Source organism: Lolium perenne, chromosome 6 (genome assembly GCF_019359855.2).
Source record: "Lolium perenne isolate Kyuss_39 chromosome 6, Kyuss_2.0, whole genome shotgun sequence".
Taxonomy (NCBI): domain Eukaryota; kingdom Viridiplantae; phylum Streptophyta; class Magnoliopsida; order Poales; family Poaceae; genus Lolium; species Lolium perenne.
Genome location: NC_067249.2, coordinates 180,701,735 through 180,721,485, shown reverse-complemented (window position 1 = coordinate 180,721,485; position 19,751 = coordinate 180,701,735). Strand labels below are relative to the sequence as shown.

General features: G+C 44.0%; 3 protein-coding genes across 5 annotated transcripts; 2 read left to right on the top strand and 1 right to left on the bottom strand.

The window, feature by feature from the left end:
- Positions 1-1,716: 1,716 nt before the first annotated feature.
- Positions 1,717-2,721, top strand: LOC139832571 (uncharacterized). Its single transcript, XM_071822358.1, has 3 exons — positions 1,717-1,871; positions 2,002-2,192; positions 2,267-2,721. The coding sequence occupies exons 1-3, from the start codon at positions 1,717-1,719 to the stop codon at positions 2,719-2,721; spliced, it is 801 nt and encodes a 266-aa protein (XP_071678459.1).
- Positions 2,722-9,618: 6,897 nt separating this feature from the next.
- Positions 9,619-10,257, top strand: LOC127310186 (uncharacterized). Its single transcript, XM_051340878.2, has 2 exons — positions 9,619-9,795; positions 9,883-10,257. Exons 1-2 carry the CDS (start codon positions 9,619-9,621, stop codon positions 10,147-10,149), a joined length of 444 nt encoding a protein of 147 aa, XP_051196838.1. The 3' UTR covers positions 10,150-10,257.
- Positions 10,258-13,109: 2,852 nt separating this feature from the next.
- LOC127306778 (uncharacterized) lies at positions 13,110-17,244 on the bottom strand. Of its 3 annotated transcripts, none has more exons than XR_007854866.2 (6): positions 16,899-17,243; positions 14,648-14,725; positions 14,469-14,553; positions 14,145-14,233; positions 13,478-13,677; positions 13,110-13,373 (listed from the first exon to the last, which is right to left on the bottom strand). XR_007854866.2 is itself a non-coding variant. In XM_051337482.2 (6 exons), the coding sequence occupies exons 1-5, from the start codon at positions 17,193-17,195 to the stop codon at positions 13,540-13,542; spliced, it is 687 nt and encodes a 228-aa protein (XP_051193442.1). In that variant the 5' UTR covers positions 17,196-17,244; the 3' UTR covers positions 13,110-13,373; positions 13,537-13,539. The 3 variants fall into 3 exon arrangements, 2 of the variants coding, with proteins under 2 accessions (XP_051193442.1, XP_051193441.1); XM_051337482.2 differs by having other exon boundaries at positions 13,537-13,677; positions 16,899-17,244; XM_051337481.2 differs by having other exon boundaries at positions 13,110-13,677.
- Positions 17,245-19,751: the final 2,507 nt, after the last annotated feature.

The window sequence follows — 19,751 nt, the reverse complement described above, 5'->3', positions numbered from 1 at the left end:
CCAACGTGTACCCGCAGCCCATGTGGAAGACCTTCAGTCCCGGTTCATAAGGCAACCAAACTAAAAGCAGAGTTTTAGTTCCAATTGCACAATCTCGGTTAAAAAAAAATCAGAACTAAAAGCTCTTACCAACCGGGATTAAAGGTCGTTTTGTACTCGTGACTCTGCCCAACCTACGATCTCTACCGCATACACACATTTGCCGCCAGCTGCCACGTACGTGATCACCGCGCTCGTGTCGCACTGCATGCATGTGGCGCTCCGCATGAGCGCCACATGCACGGCACGGACGCGCAGCGCCGGGGCACCGCACGACGGCACGAGGCGTGCAGAGCTGAGACCCGACAGGCACGTACGCGCGCGACGAGTCGGCACGCAGATCAGCGGGGCGCGCGCCGGGGCGGCCGGCCGGCACGGCGAGACAGGCGCGATCTCTCGTGCGCGCGCGCGACGCCCACGACACACCCATACATGCCTTTTCCCGGCACGCCCTCCCATGCAACCATGCATATCTTTGCCCCGCCTCCCAAGCAAACTCCTTGCGTAGATCGCGTGCGTTTCCCGTGCATCCCACACGGTCCCAGATGGTCCATACGCGGCTCGTCGTGCGCCAGCTTGTTGTCTTACGCCTGACCGCATTTGCTTGTTTCAGTCGCGGAACATACTTCACTGTACGTGAACTCTTCCTCAAAAGCGATGCACTACTGTACGTACGAGCTTCGCGACACTACTGACATATCTTGGGGCGTTTCCTTGCAGCAGTGGCTACTGAGATCCATCGACACTGACATATCTTGAGTGTTGATCCATCGAGACTGATCATTCAGGTGTGAATAACCCCTTCACCCCTTCTCCCTCCGGCAGGGTCGCTCTGGGCGACGCCGGTGGTGGCGGCCTTTCCTTGCCCACGTCCTGGATGGCCGGTCGGGGCCTCTCACTTCTTGACAGCGGTGCACTTCGGGAGACCTTGGTTCGGCGTGGACGGGTGGTGCTCGTGGTGGTTGCGTCGTCCTGCGGCAGAGCTCCACGGCAATGGGTGGTCGCCAGCGGCCGGCTTGGCCCTGGTCTAAACCATCTCCACGGGGTGCATCATAGCAACTTCGACAACGGTTTAGGAGCCGGTGATTAAAATGGCCTCACACCGGCACGTCTCAAAAAGGGCCGGCTAGTTTTCAAGCTCAATAAAAGTGCCGGCAATCCCGTGTTGGACCCTTCGTCGATGGCGCACCGGTACTGCCTTGCGGCACGTTAGAAGCCGCGTGTGGACTTCGCTTGGTAGCCAGACGCACCGCTTTTCCCACCTCTTATCCACGCCCGAGCCGACTCCCACCCCATCGCCATCGCCACCGCTGCCGTCGCGCCCCTGCTTGCAATAGACACCGCCGCCTGTCCAGAAACCGCCGTCCATCAACACGGCCTCTACCCCTCGACCGGCGGCTGCTGTTTCAGCCAGAACAGAGGTCGCCGCCACCGCCGCACAACCGCCCCGCCCGCCCGCAAGGTGTTCGTCGGATTGCTGCGATGGACATCGATGACAAGATGATGATGTAGCTATTCACGGAGGAGCAGAACGATGAGGATCTCCGGCGGTAACAACATCAGCTGATTCTGACGAGCTTGTTCCGCGTTCGCCAGCCTTTGTTTGGTGTGCCTCGACACGGCGACTCAAAGCCAGGCAAAAGGAGGAACATCAACCGACATCGTCAAGCCGGCGTCATGCTGCTTGACGCCGACTACTTCGCCGCCGACGCGACCCATTCGTCGAAGAAATTTCGACGCCGATTTAGGATGAACAAGGATCTGTTCATGAAGATTGTCTTCGACGTTAGAGAGTATGACAACTATTTCATGATCAAGCAAGATTTTTACAGGTTTGCGGGGCTGCACCTCAATCTAGAAGTGCACTGCTGCAATGCGGTGTCTTGCATACGGAGCTCCTCTAGATACAGCCAATGACTACCTGTGGATGGCGGAGTCGACATGTTCACAAACTCTCTACAGGTTTTGCCGAGCTGTTATAGCGGTGTTTGGTAAAGACTATTTGAGAGCACCAAGGACAGATGATACAGCTCGGATCCTGAAACATAATGCAACAGTAGGGTTTCCTAGGATGCTCGGAAGCATTAACTGTATGCATTGGGGCCGGAAGAATTGTACTTTTTCTTGGCAAGGGGTCTACAAGGGGCATACTGGTGAGTGCAATGTCATTCTCGAGGCGGTGGCAGAATATGATCTCTAGATTTGGCATGTTTTTTTGGCATGGCAGGAACAAACAATGATATCAACGTGCTGCTGCGCTCTCCAATATTTTCCAGGCAAGCTGAGGGACAAGCTTCTACCGTGAACTTTGAGTTTGAGGTAAACGGCCATGCATACAACAAGGGATATTATCTAGTTGATGGTATTTACCCGACGTATACTACATTTGTGAATACAATCTCGGCTCCAGCTTCGAAGATGGACGCTTATTTTGTAAAATGCCAGGAAGCAGCACATAAGTATGTTGAGCGTGCTTTTGGGGTACTTCAGCAGCGTTTTGCCGTTGTCAGGTACCCTGCTCTCACTTGGTGTGAGTCTCAGATGGGGGAGGTGATGAACGCCTGTATGATCATGCACAACATGATCACTGAGAGCGAGCGCAATGAACCTGTGCATGATGATCAACCATTTGATTATCAAGGGCCTCTTGCTGAGGTAGAGCATGTACCCCCAAGAATTTGACGCTTTTCTTCACATGCATCAAGAAATCTGAGATGCAGGTGTTCATGCTCAAGTTTCGGCGGATCTACTTGCGTATTTGTGGGCGAGGAGAGGAGCCGCCAACAATGCATGATTTAATTTTAATTATATTACGAATAATTTAATTTCTATTTGTGTTTTTTTATAAATAATTAAAATATTGTATGAATAATTTAATTTTTATTTGTGTGATTGTATGAATAATAAAAATATTGTATGAATAATTTATGTGATTGATATGTTGTTTCAAAATATTGTAAAAAGAAAAGAAATTTTTTTGGGGTCCCTGTATGGGGGCATCGGTGTGGAAACAGCAACCCCAAATGGAGGATGCACTACAAAGAAAACCCTTATAGGTAGGAATATATTATGTGGCGTATTTATAAAGGCATGCTTCAGAAAAATATTTTTGTGGCGCATAAAAAATATGCTCCACATAATTGTTGAAATTATGTGGCGCATGCAAACCATATATTTCCGTGACGCATATTTCTATATGCACCACACAAATGCACATTTCTGTGGCGCATATTGAATACACAATATTGTGGCCCATATTGTTATATGCTCCACGGAAATGCACATTTCTGTGGCGCATATTTTTGTGTCGCATATTTCTATATGTGCCAAAGAATTTTTTTGGATTTTTAAATTCTATTTTTTCTAAAATTTTGTATACTTTTTTGAAATTTTAGAATTTTTGGAATCTTTTCCAATTTTTGAACATCAAGGATTTTTTATTTTTAAAATTAGTTTTTTATTTTTCTTTTATTTTTAAAATATTTGTTTTTTTCTGACTTTATAGTTTTTTTGAAATGGTCTTTTTATTTTTAAGCTTTAGACTTTTTAGAATTTTTATATTCATTTCCATTTTTGAACTTCAAGGATTATTTTGTTTTTTGGAAAAATTTAGTTTCTTTGAAATTTTCTAAAATTTTATAATTTTATAATTTTTTTGAATTTTGTTTTTTTTAATTTGTAGTTTTTGAAATTTGTATATTTTTGAAAATTTTGAATTTCCTTTTGAAAATGTTAAAGTTTTTGATTTTCTGAGAACTTTTGAAGCACACCTAAACACACATATATATGCACATGCCACACATAAACTACATACACAAAACAAATATCAATATCAATAAAAACTTTAGTAGTACAAGGGTGACTCAATGAAATAGAACTCAAAAGTTAATCATGCCTAGGTTTGAGATATGTTTGAAGTGTTACTAGATGTTAAAACAAATTCAAATATTTAGTTTTTTCAGATTATTTCATTTTTTATTTTTCCTAAGTTTTTTCTAAAAAATTGAATTTTTTATGTTTTCGAGTATTCTTTGGAGCATATGTGGATATGTGCCACAAAAATGTGAGAATTATGTGGGCACATACAGATATGCGCCAGAGAAATAAAATTTAGTGGCGTGACTTCTGTGGTGCATGGAATATGCGCCACAGAATTCCAAAAACTTATGCGCCACAGAATTCCAAAAACGTGTGCCACAGATATGCAGTTTCCGAGTAGTGATGCAGTGCCGGCGCTCCCATACGGCTGTGTCGGCGCCCCTGCCGGCGCCTATTTGGGGGGGGGGGGGCACCGGTGGAGATGCTCTAAACACCTCATGTCGTAGATGGGCTTAGAAGGGATTGAGCGGCCGGGGTGATGCGGGGCTATCTCGAGGTGGTGGCGGCGACTTGAATGAGATTGCGACAGCGGCGTTGCGACGTTAATTTATGAATTTTTGTATATATAAAACGTTAAAACAAAAAAGAAAGAAAATAAAATAAAAATTAAAAGAACAATAAGGCCAATGGAAATTTCTTTCTTATATACATGACAATAAAAGCTTACAATGGTGCAGCCTTTTCAAGTTTAGGTGTTTGGACAAGTTTGATGATGATGATATTGTGTTGTTTTTGCTAGTTCCCGAAGCGGCACTAGAAAATACTCTTGACGACACCAGCTCTGTGAGTGCTAACTTGTTGGGGCTTCAAGTGCAGAATGATGCAGAAAATGTGTTTTCCTCACATGGGTGACTTGATGGTTTATATTGAACTCTCGGGATTTAAGGCGGCGGCCTTCTTCCAGCTTACCTCGAAAAACATAAATAAAATGGTAAAAAGTAACAAGAATGTAAACTAAAACTAAAACATGGAAGTAAAAAATAAGTTTTAGGTTTTCAGATTTAATAGGTGCTGAAAATAGCAAGTAAAAGGTGTTTTTTATAATCAATAGTGGACCGGGGTTATGGGTTCACTTGTCTACTCTCTTATAAATGATGGTGAACATAAAACAATTCATAGATAACATAATATTGTTGAAACTTCATAATATGTTTGATTAGCATTCATCATGTCCTTTTATAAAGTCTATTATTATAAAGATTATGCAACACATCTCACTCATACTACTTAAAAAAAAGGAAAAATCCATGCAATCTAGAATTAAGAATAAATATAGTTGCCTTGTATGCTTTGACATGATGTTCGAATGACAAATATCCCACGTTGAGCAAACAAGTTCATCTTTGTTGTCAGTAGATAATTATTAAACATGCATTCAATTTCTTGCTAGTGATGTAACAAAAGAAAGATAAAAAATCATAGTAGATCTCGAATTTTATGTGACTATCCAATCACTACCACCATATTGCTTCATCCAATTGACACATTCCCAATATACACCCTTGCATACAAGTTTAATCATACCATGCACTTAAGAACGGGGTAATAATATTCATCTACCAATACATCATACACATGATAAACATTGAAATCTGATATATCATCATAACACATAGATCCATCACATAGGTATTACATATCTAACCATAAGCATGTAGGGTAGCTCATATGGTTCTAAACAATCGTAGCACAAGAGAGAGATCAAGTTACTGCCACAAACCCATAGTCTAGAGGTGGAATATTTCCTCTTCATCATGGAGATGGTGAAGATAGCGTTGGAGAAGGCGGAGATCTAACCGAGGATGCCCCGGTTGTGTTTCCCCCTCCAATTTCCGTTGGTTTTGGCTCTGTTTCGATGTTTCTGTGTTTCCGGCCCGCCTCATCTAAGATCGGGATTGGTACCTCTTTTATAGATGGTTTCAGGTCAAGAAAAGGAGATCGACGTGAAGACCGCGGGCGGTAGAGGAGCCACGAGGGTCAGACGGATGGTGGTAGCCCAGCGTATCAGGTCGCGCCACACACCCTATCTTGGCCCTTTGGCCAGCCTAGGTGAGGTCCAATTGCTCGGTGATTTCATTCTTTAGAAAACAATAGTGTAGTAGAAAAAGCCCAGTCCTTTCGGGCTCACAAAGGCCATTGAAACTTAAAATACACAAAATAAGGTTTTCCTTCTGTGAAGTTATAACCCAAATAAAGTGAATCATTGATAAATTCCCAAAAATCAATGTAAAACATGAATATACATTGTATAACATGCAAATATATTATAATAAGTGATAATAAACTACAAAATTCATGTATGCTTTATACGTCATGAACACCTCTCCTGGAAAATTGATGGCGCTAGAAGGCGCGACCCCTATGGATGCTGCGGGGATGGAGGTGTGGTGTTTTGCCGGTGAGAGCCAGCGGCCATTCCCTTGTTGGAGGCATCGTTGCTACGATATCCCACCTCCGGCCAAGATGTTCCGGGTGAAACCCTAGATCCAGGTATCCCAGATCGAATGATGGCATCACTTCCGGTGTCGTCACCCGCTTGCTAGCATCATCTTGGAACAAGTGATGGATGGAGGGGTCTACCGGTGGAGCAATGTTAGATATACAACGTCGACCACGATAGGTCTTGGCGACATGGTGCAACGGGGTTTCAATGATGGGCGCATGATGATGGATACGCGTAGGGTGGTTGGCGCCGTGGTGGTGTCGATGACAGCCCGACAAGGTCAACGGTTAGATCCCTTCTGAAGATGGGTTGGTGGAAGATGGTGGCAGCGACTTTTCGAGTGTGTGTAACGTTGCACGTTCAGGGTTTGCTGGACCGGTTTGTGTTCCCGATTCATTGTTAGGCGTTTTGGTGGGGCCTTCAGTTTTTAGGTGTGAGGTCTTCTGGGCATGAGGCCCCGACATAACTACCCCTTCATCAAGCTTGTATATGTTGCGACATCGATGTCAGTGAGGCGGCTTTGGTTTAATATTTGTGTTTTTCTTATAAGGCTATGTTGAGTAATTTCTAAATAAAATGGCCATATTATAGAGGTAGCATCATACACACTGCTATCATGTGCTCACTATGACTAGCCTTACGAGAGATCTGGCATGGTTAGAGCATGTCTAATAGGCCCCTTATAACCCGCCCACCCCGTAAAATTCCGGCGAGATACGGGGCAGGCGCGGTTAGGGCCGTCTAGCAGGCCCCGTATTCGGGCCGCCCCGTTTCGGCGGAATACGGGGTCCAGGAAATCGGACCCGCTGCCCCCTACTTATACTGGGCGCAGGTGCGATTGAGGGGTTAAACTCCTCACTCGCAACCCTAGCTCCGCCGTGCGCCGCCGCCTCCTCCATCATGCTCCGGCGAGAAATTCCTCACTCCCCCGCGCCGCATTCCACCCCATCTCCGGCATGGACTCCCGCCGCCACAGTACCGCCTCGCCGGCGAGCGGATCGAAGCGATCCCGCTCGCCGGACAACGTGGAGGATGCCTGGCGGATTCAATGCAAAAGATCCGCCGCCGGGAGCCGCCGCGCGGCCTGCAAGTACGACGGCGGCGCGTTCGTCCCGCCGAAGCTCCGTGACTTCACGCGGGGCGGCCGCTGGTACCATGAGGACCCGCCGCTCAAACCGATGAGCGGCCCCAAGTTCGAGGCGTGGCGCGCCGAGTGGGAGCGCCAACGCCGGGTGAATGAGGCATGGAGGGCGACCATCGGGAGCACCAGCGGCGGAGGTGCTCCGCTCGCCGGCGAGGAGGAGGAGGAAGACGAGGACCAGGACCCCGCCTTCTTGAAGGCGATTGAAGAGTCCCTCAAGGACGCCGACGAGAGGAAGATGGCGGAGGAGGAAGATAGGGCGGCGGCCATCGCCGCCGTGAAGGAGGCGGAGGCGCGGGAGGCGGAGGCCGACGGGTTCATCATCGACCTCTCCGACTAGAAGTCGCGATCCATGATCGCGCATTTTGTATGTAGGTACGCCGATTCCTATGTATGATCGACAAACTATGAATGAACAAGTTTCCCGGGGTTTTAAATTTATAAATATACGGGGTCAAATACGGGATCTGCTAGACGGAGCGGTGTATCTACGAGCATTTTTTTATACGGGGCGAAAAAACGGCGAAATACGGGGCAGAAAAGTAAGGGCCTGCTAGACATGCTCTTACATGCGCGTTCGTGGTTCTCATGAGATTTACAGTTCAGACATGTCAACGGTTCGATTAACAAAATCCAGGAACACGTACCGTAACCAAAGCAGATTAAGCAGCAAGCAACAGTAAAGTAGGGCTTAAGTATGCCAACTTGGTCACATCGATGCTATAAAACTGTAGTATTTGGTTAATCAATTTGGTTATGGGCATGTAGTACTAGATCGCACTGCGTGTAATAATCACAATGCACATGATCAAGAAATGACTGTCAGTGGTACTTTCTATATCCATGGGTTGCCTACAAAATCTGTATGGAAGCCTCAAGAAAGGGGATGGATCGAGACATTCATGTGCGGTTAAGAAGATGGCTCTGCCTCGGTTTCCATCACCAGTGCCCCCTCATGCCGCGTTCTTCTTTTGTTTACGAGATTTTCGTACGACAGGTGCTGCTATGCGTGCCACCATTCTTCTTAAATCGTATGCATCAACACAAAATTATCAGGGGATTGATCTGTTACCTCCCCCAGCCCGGCCGACCTTTCCTGAATAAATGTCGACTTAACAACATGTAAGAGGGAAGATACGTATTTTCGATTAAGAAGGCAAACACGCAGATAAGTTTGATTTTTTTTTGGTATAGTATTCGTTACAGCTTTTCTTTTCTCGAAAAATGTACCATATCTAGGTCACTGTAAGAATCATCTGATCTAAACACGAGGCTCGCACAAGTGCACAATAGATGCAAAGATTTTGATCAGACGACTAGCAACATCGTTGCAAAATAATTATTTCTAAGCCGAATGATCTATAAAAACATTTCCCGAAAAGGGACGGCCCAGACGGGTTCTTATTGCATTATTATAACCGCTGTTTTACAGATTTAAGTCCATTGATCTATAGTACCACTGTGTTCTTTGATGAATGCAAATTCAGTGTACTTCTGGATGTAATAATAGTGTCAGTTTTGTGTACCCCAACCCACACATCATTGATCGAAGTAATTGTTGGTTGAAATTTACTATTCTGAATACGTCGTTCTTATTGCAATCTAGGATTAGCGCTCCCCGAAGAGCATGCTCCCTTTATTTTATATAAATTCAAAATTAAGCACAAGAAATATCTGGAGTGCACATACCATATTTAGCCGTGTGGCAGCAAATTTCTGTGAAAAAAGGTCATAATTTGAGGTCCAAGTGGGAAAAAAAGGCGGAGCTAGAACATCATTTGTAGGATTTGAAAAGGCTTCGGTTTTTTATTTTTGCACAACTCGCAAGTGAATTGTGATTTTCTATGGAATTTGACATCTGCAAATATACTTGAGTTATTTGTATTTGCATCAAAGAAAATTTGGATCGTTTATATGAATGCAAAATTATTTTTCGAAATGAAAGTGTGTGCTCGTGGGTACACTTCCAAGTTTTCCGGTGAGCACTTCCTAGCAGAGCCCCTCTTTCTGCGTCTACCTCTCCCATATCCTCTTCCATGGATGTCCCTTCTTTAAGTTCTCTTACGGTCTTACCTATTAATGTTTCCTAAGGGGTCACCAATCACACCGAACCTCCATGTTTAGCCTAAACTCCTCTCCCGTAGCTCTCAAGGGAAAGTTAAAGGTCACCACCACCTACAACATTCTCCTGGTGTTCTTCCTCTTCTCTCTTTACATTACCTCATGTGGAGCTCGCCACATCCGTTTCGATGGAAAGTACTCAAGCAACGAGAAGTCTTCCTTATCATCCAAGGTTCCAGTCTTAACATCATTCTGTTAAACCAGTATTTGGTCGCCATGTCCTTTCTAACTATATTCTCTCTCTATTGTGTTTTTGTAGGACGAGACAGAGATTTATGACAGCAAGAAGCACACGAGAAACTCGTTGATGGTTCATGATACGGGGAAGAAGGCTCAGGTCGTCAGAAGCAGCATCAGTGATCAGTCGGGTACGGGAGCAGCATCGGTCAACCAATCAGGTGGAATACGAAACACCGGATATGTCGCTAGGGTTTTGCTACAGCTTCCTCATAGCAAGCACAGGGGTGATCAGGGAATTCACCTGGATTATGCTGAGCCAAAAACCCGCACTCCGTATCATAACTGAATATATTGTCCACTGATGAGAGTCATGAGATGATATATATGTCATCGTGATATCTTGTGCCTAGTTATCATGTATATCTCTCCTTGAATCTCAGTAGCTAGCTAGCAGCAGCTTCAAGTCCTATCTGCGTTCCTCTATCTTTCTGGTGATTTTCTACAACTTCAACAACCGGGAGTTCGCCATCGATATATATATATATATATTGAGATAATTTCTGACAAACCTCAGTTTGAGTTAGGTTGTCTTGTTGTAGCTAGGTAGGTACAAAATACTACTACTAGATACAGTAGTTCAGTTCCGCCTAATTAGCTTTAATTTTCTGGATCATATATCCCATACATGCATATATATATAGAGAGAGGAATAGTCATAGATATGTTGTATATACTCATATATATCGCACTATCGCACACAGGGCACTGCACAGCATGTCCTTCAGTTGCCTTGATCAAACATTCACAGCAATGTAATATTTCATAGCCAGTGGTAATGAAATTTGCAGGGGACTTTTCTCGTGGATCTAATGGGGAGGAGCTAGGATCGAAGGCCACCGCCGTGTACACAGCAGGAACCCTAGTAGCCATGGACTACCCAGTTGCACACGCGGCACCAGCTGTTCACAACAGGTAGTGTATGTGCGTGAAGCCATAAGCCGGGCCTATCTCTTTTGGCTTGATCTCCCTGAATTAATTCATGAATGGATCTGTCAATGATCATGCACTTAGTTACTGGATTCCCGTTTTGAGCACATCTTGTGCTTGGTGTTGTATTAGAACTACGACAAGATATTTATGTATATATGAGTGAATCACAATATAGAATGTCCTTTTTTTTTTTTGAAAACACAATATATTGAGCTAGCAAGCCGCCTCATTAAAAACCTTCCAGTCCCTTACGGTACCCTGGTAAGGAAAAGAGTGCGTCTGGAACTTGCTGCTCCACAATTAAAGTTTGGTTACATCGTTGATGAGTTGCGGAATAATAAAGCAAGGGGGGTTCATCGACCCAATTACATGAAATTTTACTATTAAAACAATCCCTAGCAATCTCATGAGCTACCTCATTTGCTTCCCTCGGGCAGAATTGAATTTGAACACCTCCAATGAGCGCTATTAGATCAACACAATCAGCAAAGATTGCCGATGACTCATTCCACCACGTGGCTTCACCTGTGCAGGTCTCAACAGTTTCCATAGAATCAGATTCCACTTGGATATTATTGCATCCCATATGATTTGCAAGTCGTAATCCTTCTCTCATGGCCATCGCCTCCGCCACAGCGACAGACGCAATATTTGGCAAGAAACTAGAAGATGCCGCTACAAATCTTCCATCATGGTCTCGCAAAACAGCACCTGTTGAACCTGCATGGACGTCAGGATGAAAAGATCCATTAATTAGGAGTCCTCCAATTAGATATATTTTTACTTATATTGCAAGAATAACTTTTTTTATGAAATGACATTATAGATGTTTGTCTTGGAGAGATGCCACTGCGAACATACCACTACTTCACATGAATGGCATTTTCTGGTTATTTTGTACATCTTTGACAAAAGTCCCACTCCCGTTTTTCTCTTACTCAATCTCTTATTTATTTCCATGCGCAAGTAGCTCTCTGTATCTCTCTGCCCGTAACCTTGCTACCTGCCCACCATGTCGTAAACACGATGAGCATCGATACGTAGTGCCACCACCAATTCATGGCAGTATGAACGGAGCCATCAGCACATTACCTTTGCCTACGGTGCATGACTAGCAATGCCATTATGAAAGAAGCGGAATATAATGGCAGCAACTCAACTCTCTCTTCACATCCCCCCCCCCCCCCCCCCCCCCCCCCCGGCCCCGACATCCACCTTCTACCATCAGTGTAGTATATATCGACTTGACTCGTGCTAGACCATTAATGAAATATTCACCAATGATCTAGGATAGTCGCCATGTAAGTATGATAAGGTCATCACTATCCCTGGCAGTGAGTGGTATAGAACTATTGTATTGTATATGACAATCATATCAGTATACAGTACCATAGGGCCTTTCAGAAACTCCATACGACCATATTCGAAGTTAGTGAACAGGTAGAGTTATACTCACAGAGGAATCCATGCCTGCCAAGACTCAACTCCACGACCGCATTATAAGAATCAAGAGTTCCGCTAGAGATTCTTGGATTGGATACAGCTTTTGTGCGTTCTCCAGTATTTAGCTAAAGCTTGAGCTATACGGAGGATCATACAAAAATTACAATCAATCCAATCAGGAGTCAGGACTGAAGCCTTATTGCACCAGCAATTATCAATGCATACAATTCTTTCAACAAGCACAAATCTTTGAACGACTTGTAGATCACATCTAGACTACTTGTAACACTCATTGTAAACCTCTCTCGAGATTAATACAAAGCACTAAAGATTAGGGTTACTATCCCAAAGGATGTCTAAGCCTAGTATAAATTATTGTCGTACCGATGATCTACTCGATGCCACATGCCTATGGCCGTAGCCCCCTCTTTTCTTGTACCCGTACAATCTTAAGATTGACAAATAACAATCATTCATTGACAGTCCCTAACGGTGAAGTTAAACAACAGATATCAAGAGAGTTAAAGGAATGTTTGGATTGACAACACAACGCCATTGCTTACTGGAGTTGTATAGTTGTGGGTAGAGATGAGTAAGAAGATAAGAACAGATATGTACTGCTATCTGATTTTCACTTTTGTCTGAACACAGCAAGTTTGTACATTGTAGGTGAGTGGGAATATTTCGCAACTAGTTGGTCCGCACCTCATTATCGGATGTCACACTTTCGAGTTTTTTTAAAATGTGAAATAAAATTGTAGCAGGCATCAGGTATGCTAACTCCTGGTTCGCTTTGCATTAGCCTAGCCTGTTAAATTCTGTTACATGACAAACTCTTGAATCAGGACACCCGTTTTGAAGTTAACTCCAGTGTTATCTAAAAATGAAGGATTTGAACTTGTAAAATAAGATAACATGTTCCAAGGGGAAAAAATGTTGAGTGCAATAAGGCAGAACCAAACTTCGGTCTTGTAGCCAGATGTCTGGTTAACACATTTCATATGAGGTTACTCTGGTTTGCAACTCTCAGGCCCAAACTACAAAGGGCCTAGTAATAGTATAAGCCCACTTGTTCTCCAATTATATCAATCTTCCCAAGAATGTCCCCTCTGATACATCAATCTTACCAACAGTCAGCTGTAAATAGTGTAACAAATGTGAGAAGAGCAACTGGAAGGGAAACGCCTGCTCCAAAAAAGACAGACATGCCATCCTCAGATCCAAGCAAAAGCCTAGTGTACCTCACTGGCAGTGCGTTGATCAAGGCTGGGTAAACCTACATGGAACGCGTGGTTCTTACTCATTAACTGCAGTTCACCACAAATGGATTGAAGGCTTTTAGGAACTGTGAGGTCCGCATCCCAAGCTTGAGGTCAACTTCTCCACCACCTAGCCAGAAGAAATCCTCATCCAACTTGGTGATGGCTTCATCTATGATAACCTGAAGGCAAACAGTTTGTGTAAGATGCCTTGCAAATTTCACACTGTGATCCCATTTCACATTATATAATGTTGTCATTTAAGAGGAAAAAAAAAGCAACCAATGCTACAAAATAAAATGTTTTAAAAAATGCTCTAATTCATTCAGATGGCCTATATTCAAGCAAGAATATAACGTAATTCGTCAAAACGACAGCTTCATAAGATCTTTCAGTTCTAGTCACCTTTGAAGGTTGGAATCATATATTGATTGTGTACCAACAATATAATCTTACAGAATGTGAGAAGGACTAGAAAGCTTCAAGAGCTCGTACATTAAGCACATAATCTCAGATATTAATAGTAATACAAAATACTACGTGATTTATCTTTTTCGTGATCCTTCAGCATCAATAGAACCTTCATGGTAGAGTCTTCACCGACATATATCCTTCAAGAAGATAAACTGTGAAAAGAAAATTACATTACCGGTATATCTGTGTTCATTCCAATGCATGTCACAGCATTGTGCACAAACCCAGTAAGCATGCATGACTCCTCTTCTGGTGCGAGCCTCACTACATCAAACAAAAAAAAAGACTTTTCTGATACTGCAATAATATCTAGAGCCATACCTGAAGATGTTGAAACTGAAGCAAAGTGGTACATGCATTTTATGTTTCTACTTAAGCTACAGACAAACTGATGATTCTGAAGAAACATATAACTAGCAATCCTTGGTGGTACATACATCTGCCCACCAGTAAATAATTAGATATTGAAATTTTTTCAATACGATGAAAACGATCTTACTGTTAAATCTCTTTTTAGGTATCTGATTCTCATTTAGGGCATACAGGAAGTTCTTGATGGTTTCCGCATTAAGCCGTGCCATATACTGCAAAGCATATTTATGTTATTAAGGTAAAAATATATTGCAGTGAGTTTTACGTTGGAAGATAGTACATTGCATTGGGATACTACAAGCTTACCTGAACAATGACAACATAATATTTAGAATTCTTCGGGTTAGTGCAGTCAGATACATCAGCAGCAGCTTTGGTATTCACCTACAAAAGATGGATATATTTCAATGTAAGAGAGCATATCCACGGATACCAAGCCTTAAATGATGCCACTACCCGTGTTAGGAAAAATGTGTAAATGGTCATGAGAAATTCTGATTTTTTATGACATCGACACCTAATCAATCTATTATGCCATACTATTGGCTTAAATCCAAACTATACCCCGAGAACCAGAAGATACAAAATTTGTTGGAAAAAAAGTCTGAAAAAAAAAAAGTGAAAGGTACTATTCACGGATTAAGTATAAAGGATTTTAGTTTTCGATCTCAAATTTGGGAATAACTAGAATCCACTGAATCATTTTGACAACGATCTGCAAATAACTTTCGCTAACAATGAATATTACTAAAAAATGGACATGTTTTTAGAAGGGCAGTAATCAATACTGCGTCAAAATAAAACAACAAAGAATTGTAAGCACCCAAAAAACTACAATTACCATAGTAGTGCCAACCTGTCATAATAGTAGCATCTACAATCATCAACCTATGTGTAACAATATATCTCCACAGGCATCCATCTGCACTCAAATCAACAGCACACTTTTTATATGCTACAAAAGACCATTCCTCCCAAGTTCTCTACCAGTTTACCAAGCACCACACAAATAGAAAGTTTGTTTTTATATTCTACAAAAGGAGTATCTTTATTCATCCACCAACTAGAAAGTTTGTTTTTCTTTTTGCAAGGAAGCTAAAGCCGTGGATCTTTATGAAACTATTACATGATCTAAATGCCAAATAACATCCTGCAAGCAAACACTATGTGATACAACAACATTAAGTTAACCTTATCAGTTGAAGCATTATTTGAACTGCCCTGATAACTTCTTTTGAGGAAAGGCAATAATGCATGTTTTCCCCTGATAACTGAAAATTAGAACATTATTTTAGCACTTCCTCCAGCATCATGGTACAACCATACAACGAAAAAAAGAAACTCCTTTTGGGAACAAATCATACAGGATAGCAGCAATCTTTTGCTCACACTTCTAACGGACTATGGGCACTAGTCTAATAGTGTCAATATCACTTTCCATCTAATAAGCATATGTATTGGATGGTAAATGCTATTTTATCTCTACTGTTAATATGGCGGACCTTAGGTCAGCCTGGACTATTAATCAATAAAATGTTTTAAGAAGTGAAAGGGGGTTCACGGTGAATTGAAAGTATCAAAGACAAACATCCAAGGCAGAGCAACGGAGAACTAAACTCAAAATTTCGTCAACAGAATTGAAGACCATGACATTCCTTTGCTTCCAAATGTTCCAGGAGATAGCGGAGCGAATGGTTTTTGACAGCGCTGGGGAAATTTTAGTTAGTTTAATCCAATTAGATGGCTCTTCCACACAGCGAAGGAAAATGCTACTCCGTATTAAACACTATTAGGCGAGTGTTTTCCATTCAATACATATTTATTAGTTTAATACAATTTAATGAAATTGAGGGCCTAGGGGCCAATCACTTTTTTTGAAGGTAAACAGTGGGAGAGTTTTCCACTGCAATTTTCCTTATACTGGTGTATTTTACAAAGGTATTTACATGGAGGTACAAAATGATTAAAAGATCAAAAGCTCAAACAAATCAAAAGAAGCCTAAGCTTGTGCTTGCAGACAACCTTTGTATTGCTTAACATATTTGCTCTTAATCATATGGCTAACAAGCCTTAATGCCTGAAAATAAATTGCCTTCCAACTTGAGAAGTCTGGTTCTTGAATATCTTGTTATTATTTCTGATTATCCAGATCCCCCATGCTGCTAAGATCGTTGTCGCCATATAGAATGGCACCTGCAGCTTGTGTTTGATATCTGAGAATGGTTCATAGACAGGCAGGTTCTTGGTTCTTGGAGGACAGATGAAGTCCCAACATTTATCAGCAAAGGGACAAGTCCAGAATAAATGCACCAAAGGTTTTCTTCTTGAGAACATCCCAATGTTGCACAGGAGTAGGACTGAAGTTTGAACTTTTTCTCTCATGATAGACTGAATGCCAGATGTCTATCATTCAGGAAGACAATCGATTTTTTAGGCTACATACTTATCAGGCAGAACCGACTGTAGGCATTTGCCACAACAGGGAGCCATCGCGCAGGCCAGGCGTTCGACGAAACGTCGCATCGGGACAAAGGGAAGAGGGGCAAGAGGGCCGTACCATGACGATACTCTTGCAGAGCTGGGCGACCGAGTCGGCGGCGAGGATTCCGCGGCGCTCCTCGAGGGAGCGGTCGTAGTAGTCAGAGGGGACGCGCCGGAAGGCGAAGTCGCGCACGCCGCGCGCGGCCAGGGTGGCCGAGAGCCGCACCTCGGTGCCCCCCGGCTCCACCTCCGCCTCGGCATGGGAGATGGAAAGCGCCCCGAGGCGGCGCTGCTCGGCGGCGAGCTCGAGCTCCTCGATGCGGCGGAGGATGGCAAGCTGACGCGCCTCGAGATCGGCCGCGGAGGTGTCCATGGTCGATGTTGGCAAAGGTTTTTGGACTTGAGGTTGACAAGTGCCAGATCCCCGCAAATCACTGTTCTCTTCCAGGCCCAACTCAAATCAAAACTAAAATCAAACCCTACGCTCGGCCCATACAGGCCGTCTCCAACCCAAATCCCCTAATTTGCCAATTAGAAAGACCCCTAAATACTAGAGTTTTTGTGAGCATTAGTCTTTATTTGGTACCAGAGTTTTTGCGGGGATAGTGGAGATAATCTCCACTCATTTTTAGAATCATGTTTGGTACTAGAATATCGAGCGAGTTTAATTCCCGCTTATCCTCAATTTTTTTCCCCAAATCTTGGTGTATTTTCCTCAATCCCCAATACTCTACTCCTACCTAGTGGATTGAGGATGAGATTTTGTGGGGATTATAGAGTATTGGGGATTGAAAAGATACACTAAAATTTGGGGAAAATGGGGATAAACGAGAATTAAACTCGCTCAGTACTCTAGTACCAAACATTGTTTAAGAAATGAGTGGAGATTTAAATTTTGTCGGGGATTATCCCCAAAAAACTTTGGTACGAAACAAGGCTTTAGTGGGAATAATACTCCAAACTAGAGTATTGGGTGAAACCGGTACCGTCACCCAATCCCCACAAAATCCTATACCCAATCCACTAGGTAGTGGTAGAGTATTGGGCATTGAGAAAAATACATTAAAATTTTGAGGAAAGTGGGGATTAAACTCGCACAATATTGTAGTACAAAACATGCTTTTAGCAAATAAGTGGGGATTATCCCCACTAATCCCGACAAAAACTCTAGTACCAAATAAGGTCTAAATTTTTTTTAATCGCGAGCCATCGCCTCTACACTAATAAACAAGCAACCACCTGCGCAACTTAAATCAGTCTCCCCTCCTCTAAACGGCCTTATTGGCATCAAAAGGAGTGGTGATGCGGGGTGGCTTTCGGACACCTCCACCTCAAGACCGTCAAGTGCAGCCCCGCCTATCGTCGACGCTACACCATGGCCAAGGAGTCCCCCAAGTGGACCAACAACACGAACCTCCGCCATATATGTCAAGGTAAACTCATTCCTTTCGACACTCGACGTTGACAATACATTGGATGGTATACTACCTCATGGATATGTGTTATGTGTCATTAGGTACGAGGGTCAACAAGGACAGGAGGAGGAGGACACACCATTGAAGAAGGAAGAAGAAGAAAGAAGGAAGAAGAAGAAAGAAGGAAGGAAGAGAAAGAGGAAGAGAGAAGGGAAGAAGAGGGAGTGGAGGCCGGAGCCTCCACCAAGGGGAGGTCGGAGCCTCCAGGGCCTCCCTGGCCGATACCATCTCAAGGAGATGGCCACGCGCGGGAATGGGCTAGGCCCGGTACTACCGGCCACCTCTGGCCGGTACTACCGGCCGGCCACAGCGCCCCTCCAGGCAGGCCACGTCGACCCCGCGGGAAGAGAAGGCCAGACCGGTACCTCCGGCCGAGGTACCGCCCGAGGTACCGCTCGCGCGCCAAGTACCCTGGACTCAAATCGCCATTTGCTCCTATTTTCCGGTACCTCGACCGGTACCTCCGCCCGTGGTACCGCTCGCACGCGTTTTAGCCTAGATCTGAACCGTTGATCATAATCGAGCGGTTGTAACTTATTTAGCTCTTTCCCCAAACTACCCTTGGACGAATCTGCTCCTATATGTATCTCTTTCCCCTCCCCAAATTAGGGTTAGACAAGATTTGGCTTAGAATAGATTTTGAGCTTTGTCTCCCTAGGGTATCATCCCTCTGTAATCAAGGCAACCCTTGTTGTTGATTGGATTTGTGAGTGAGATTCTAGTGTGGTGCACTCTTTCTCCCTCACCGATCTCCGTCTCCAACACCGGTCTCTCACCTCGGAATTCTACCGCGGTCTCTTCCGTGGGTGATTCTATTGGCGTGGTCCATCGAGCCACGGGGGTAAGTATCGATTGTATCGGGTTGGTGTGCATGCGTGTGTCCTCGTGTTCTTCGCGTTCATCGTGTTCATCGTGTTCTTCGTTTCCCCTCTTTTCCCCTTTCGATTCCGGGTCAATTCGCGAGATCGGGCCACAAACGGGGTCTTAGACCTCATCATATGGTATCAGCAGCCTTTGGTTTCCGCGGATTTGACCCTCCACCCACCCAATTTCGTTTCTAGAAATTTTTCCAAAAAATAGCCCCAAATTGCCTTTGGACCGATCTGTGATTTGGTTACGTTTTGAGTGGTTTTGATCCATGGATTTGGTGTCTCTAGTGTTGATCTACTAATTCCCCCACTTTCTATCCACAAATTCCTTCGATTTTCGAGTTTTGGGTCAATTGGATTTGGATTTGGGGAAGAACAGGAGAGAGAAAGAGTGGCTCGTGTGTGCGTGCACGTGAGGAAGAAGAAGGCTGGGCGGTACCTCCGGGTGGAGGCTCCACCCGTGCACAAGCGGTACCTCCGGGTGGAGGCTCCACCCTCCACTACCGCTCATCCTCTACCAAACCGGCCACCACCACCATTTCCGCCCCACCACCACTCCTCTCCGCAGCCGGCAAACACCGCCAC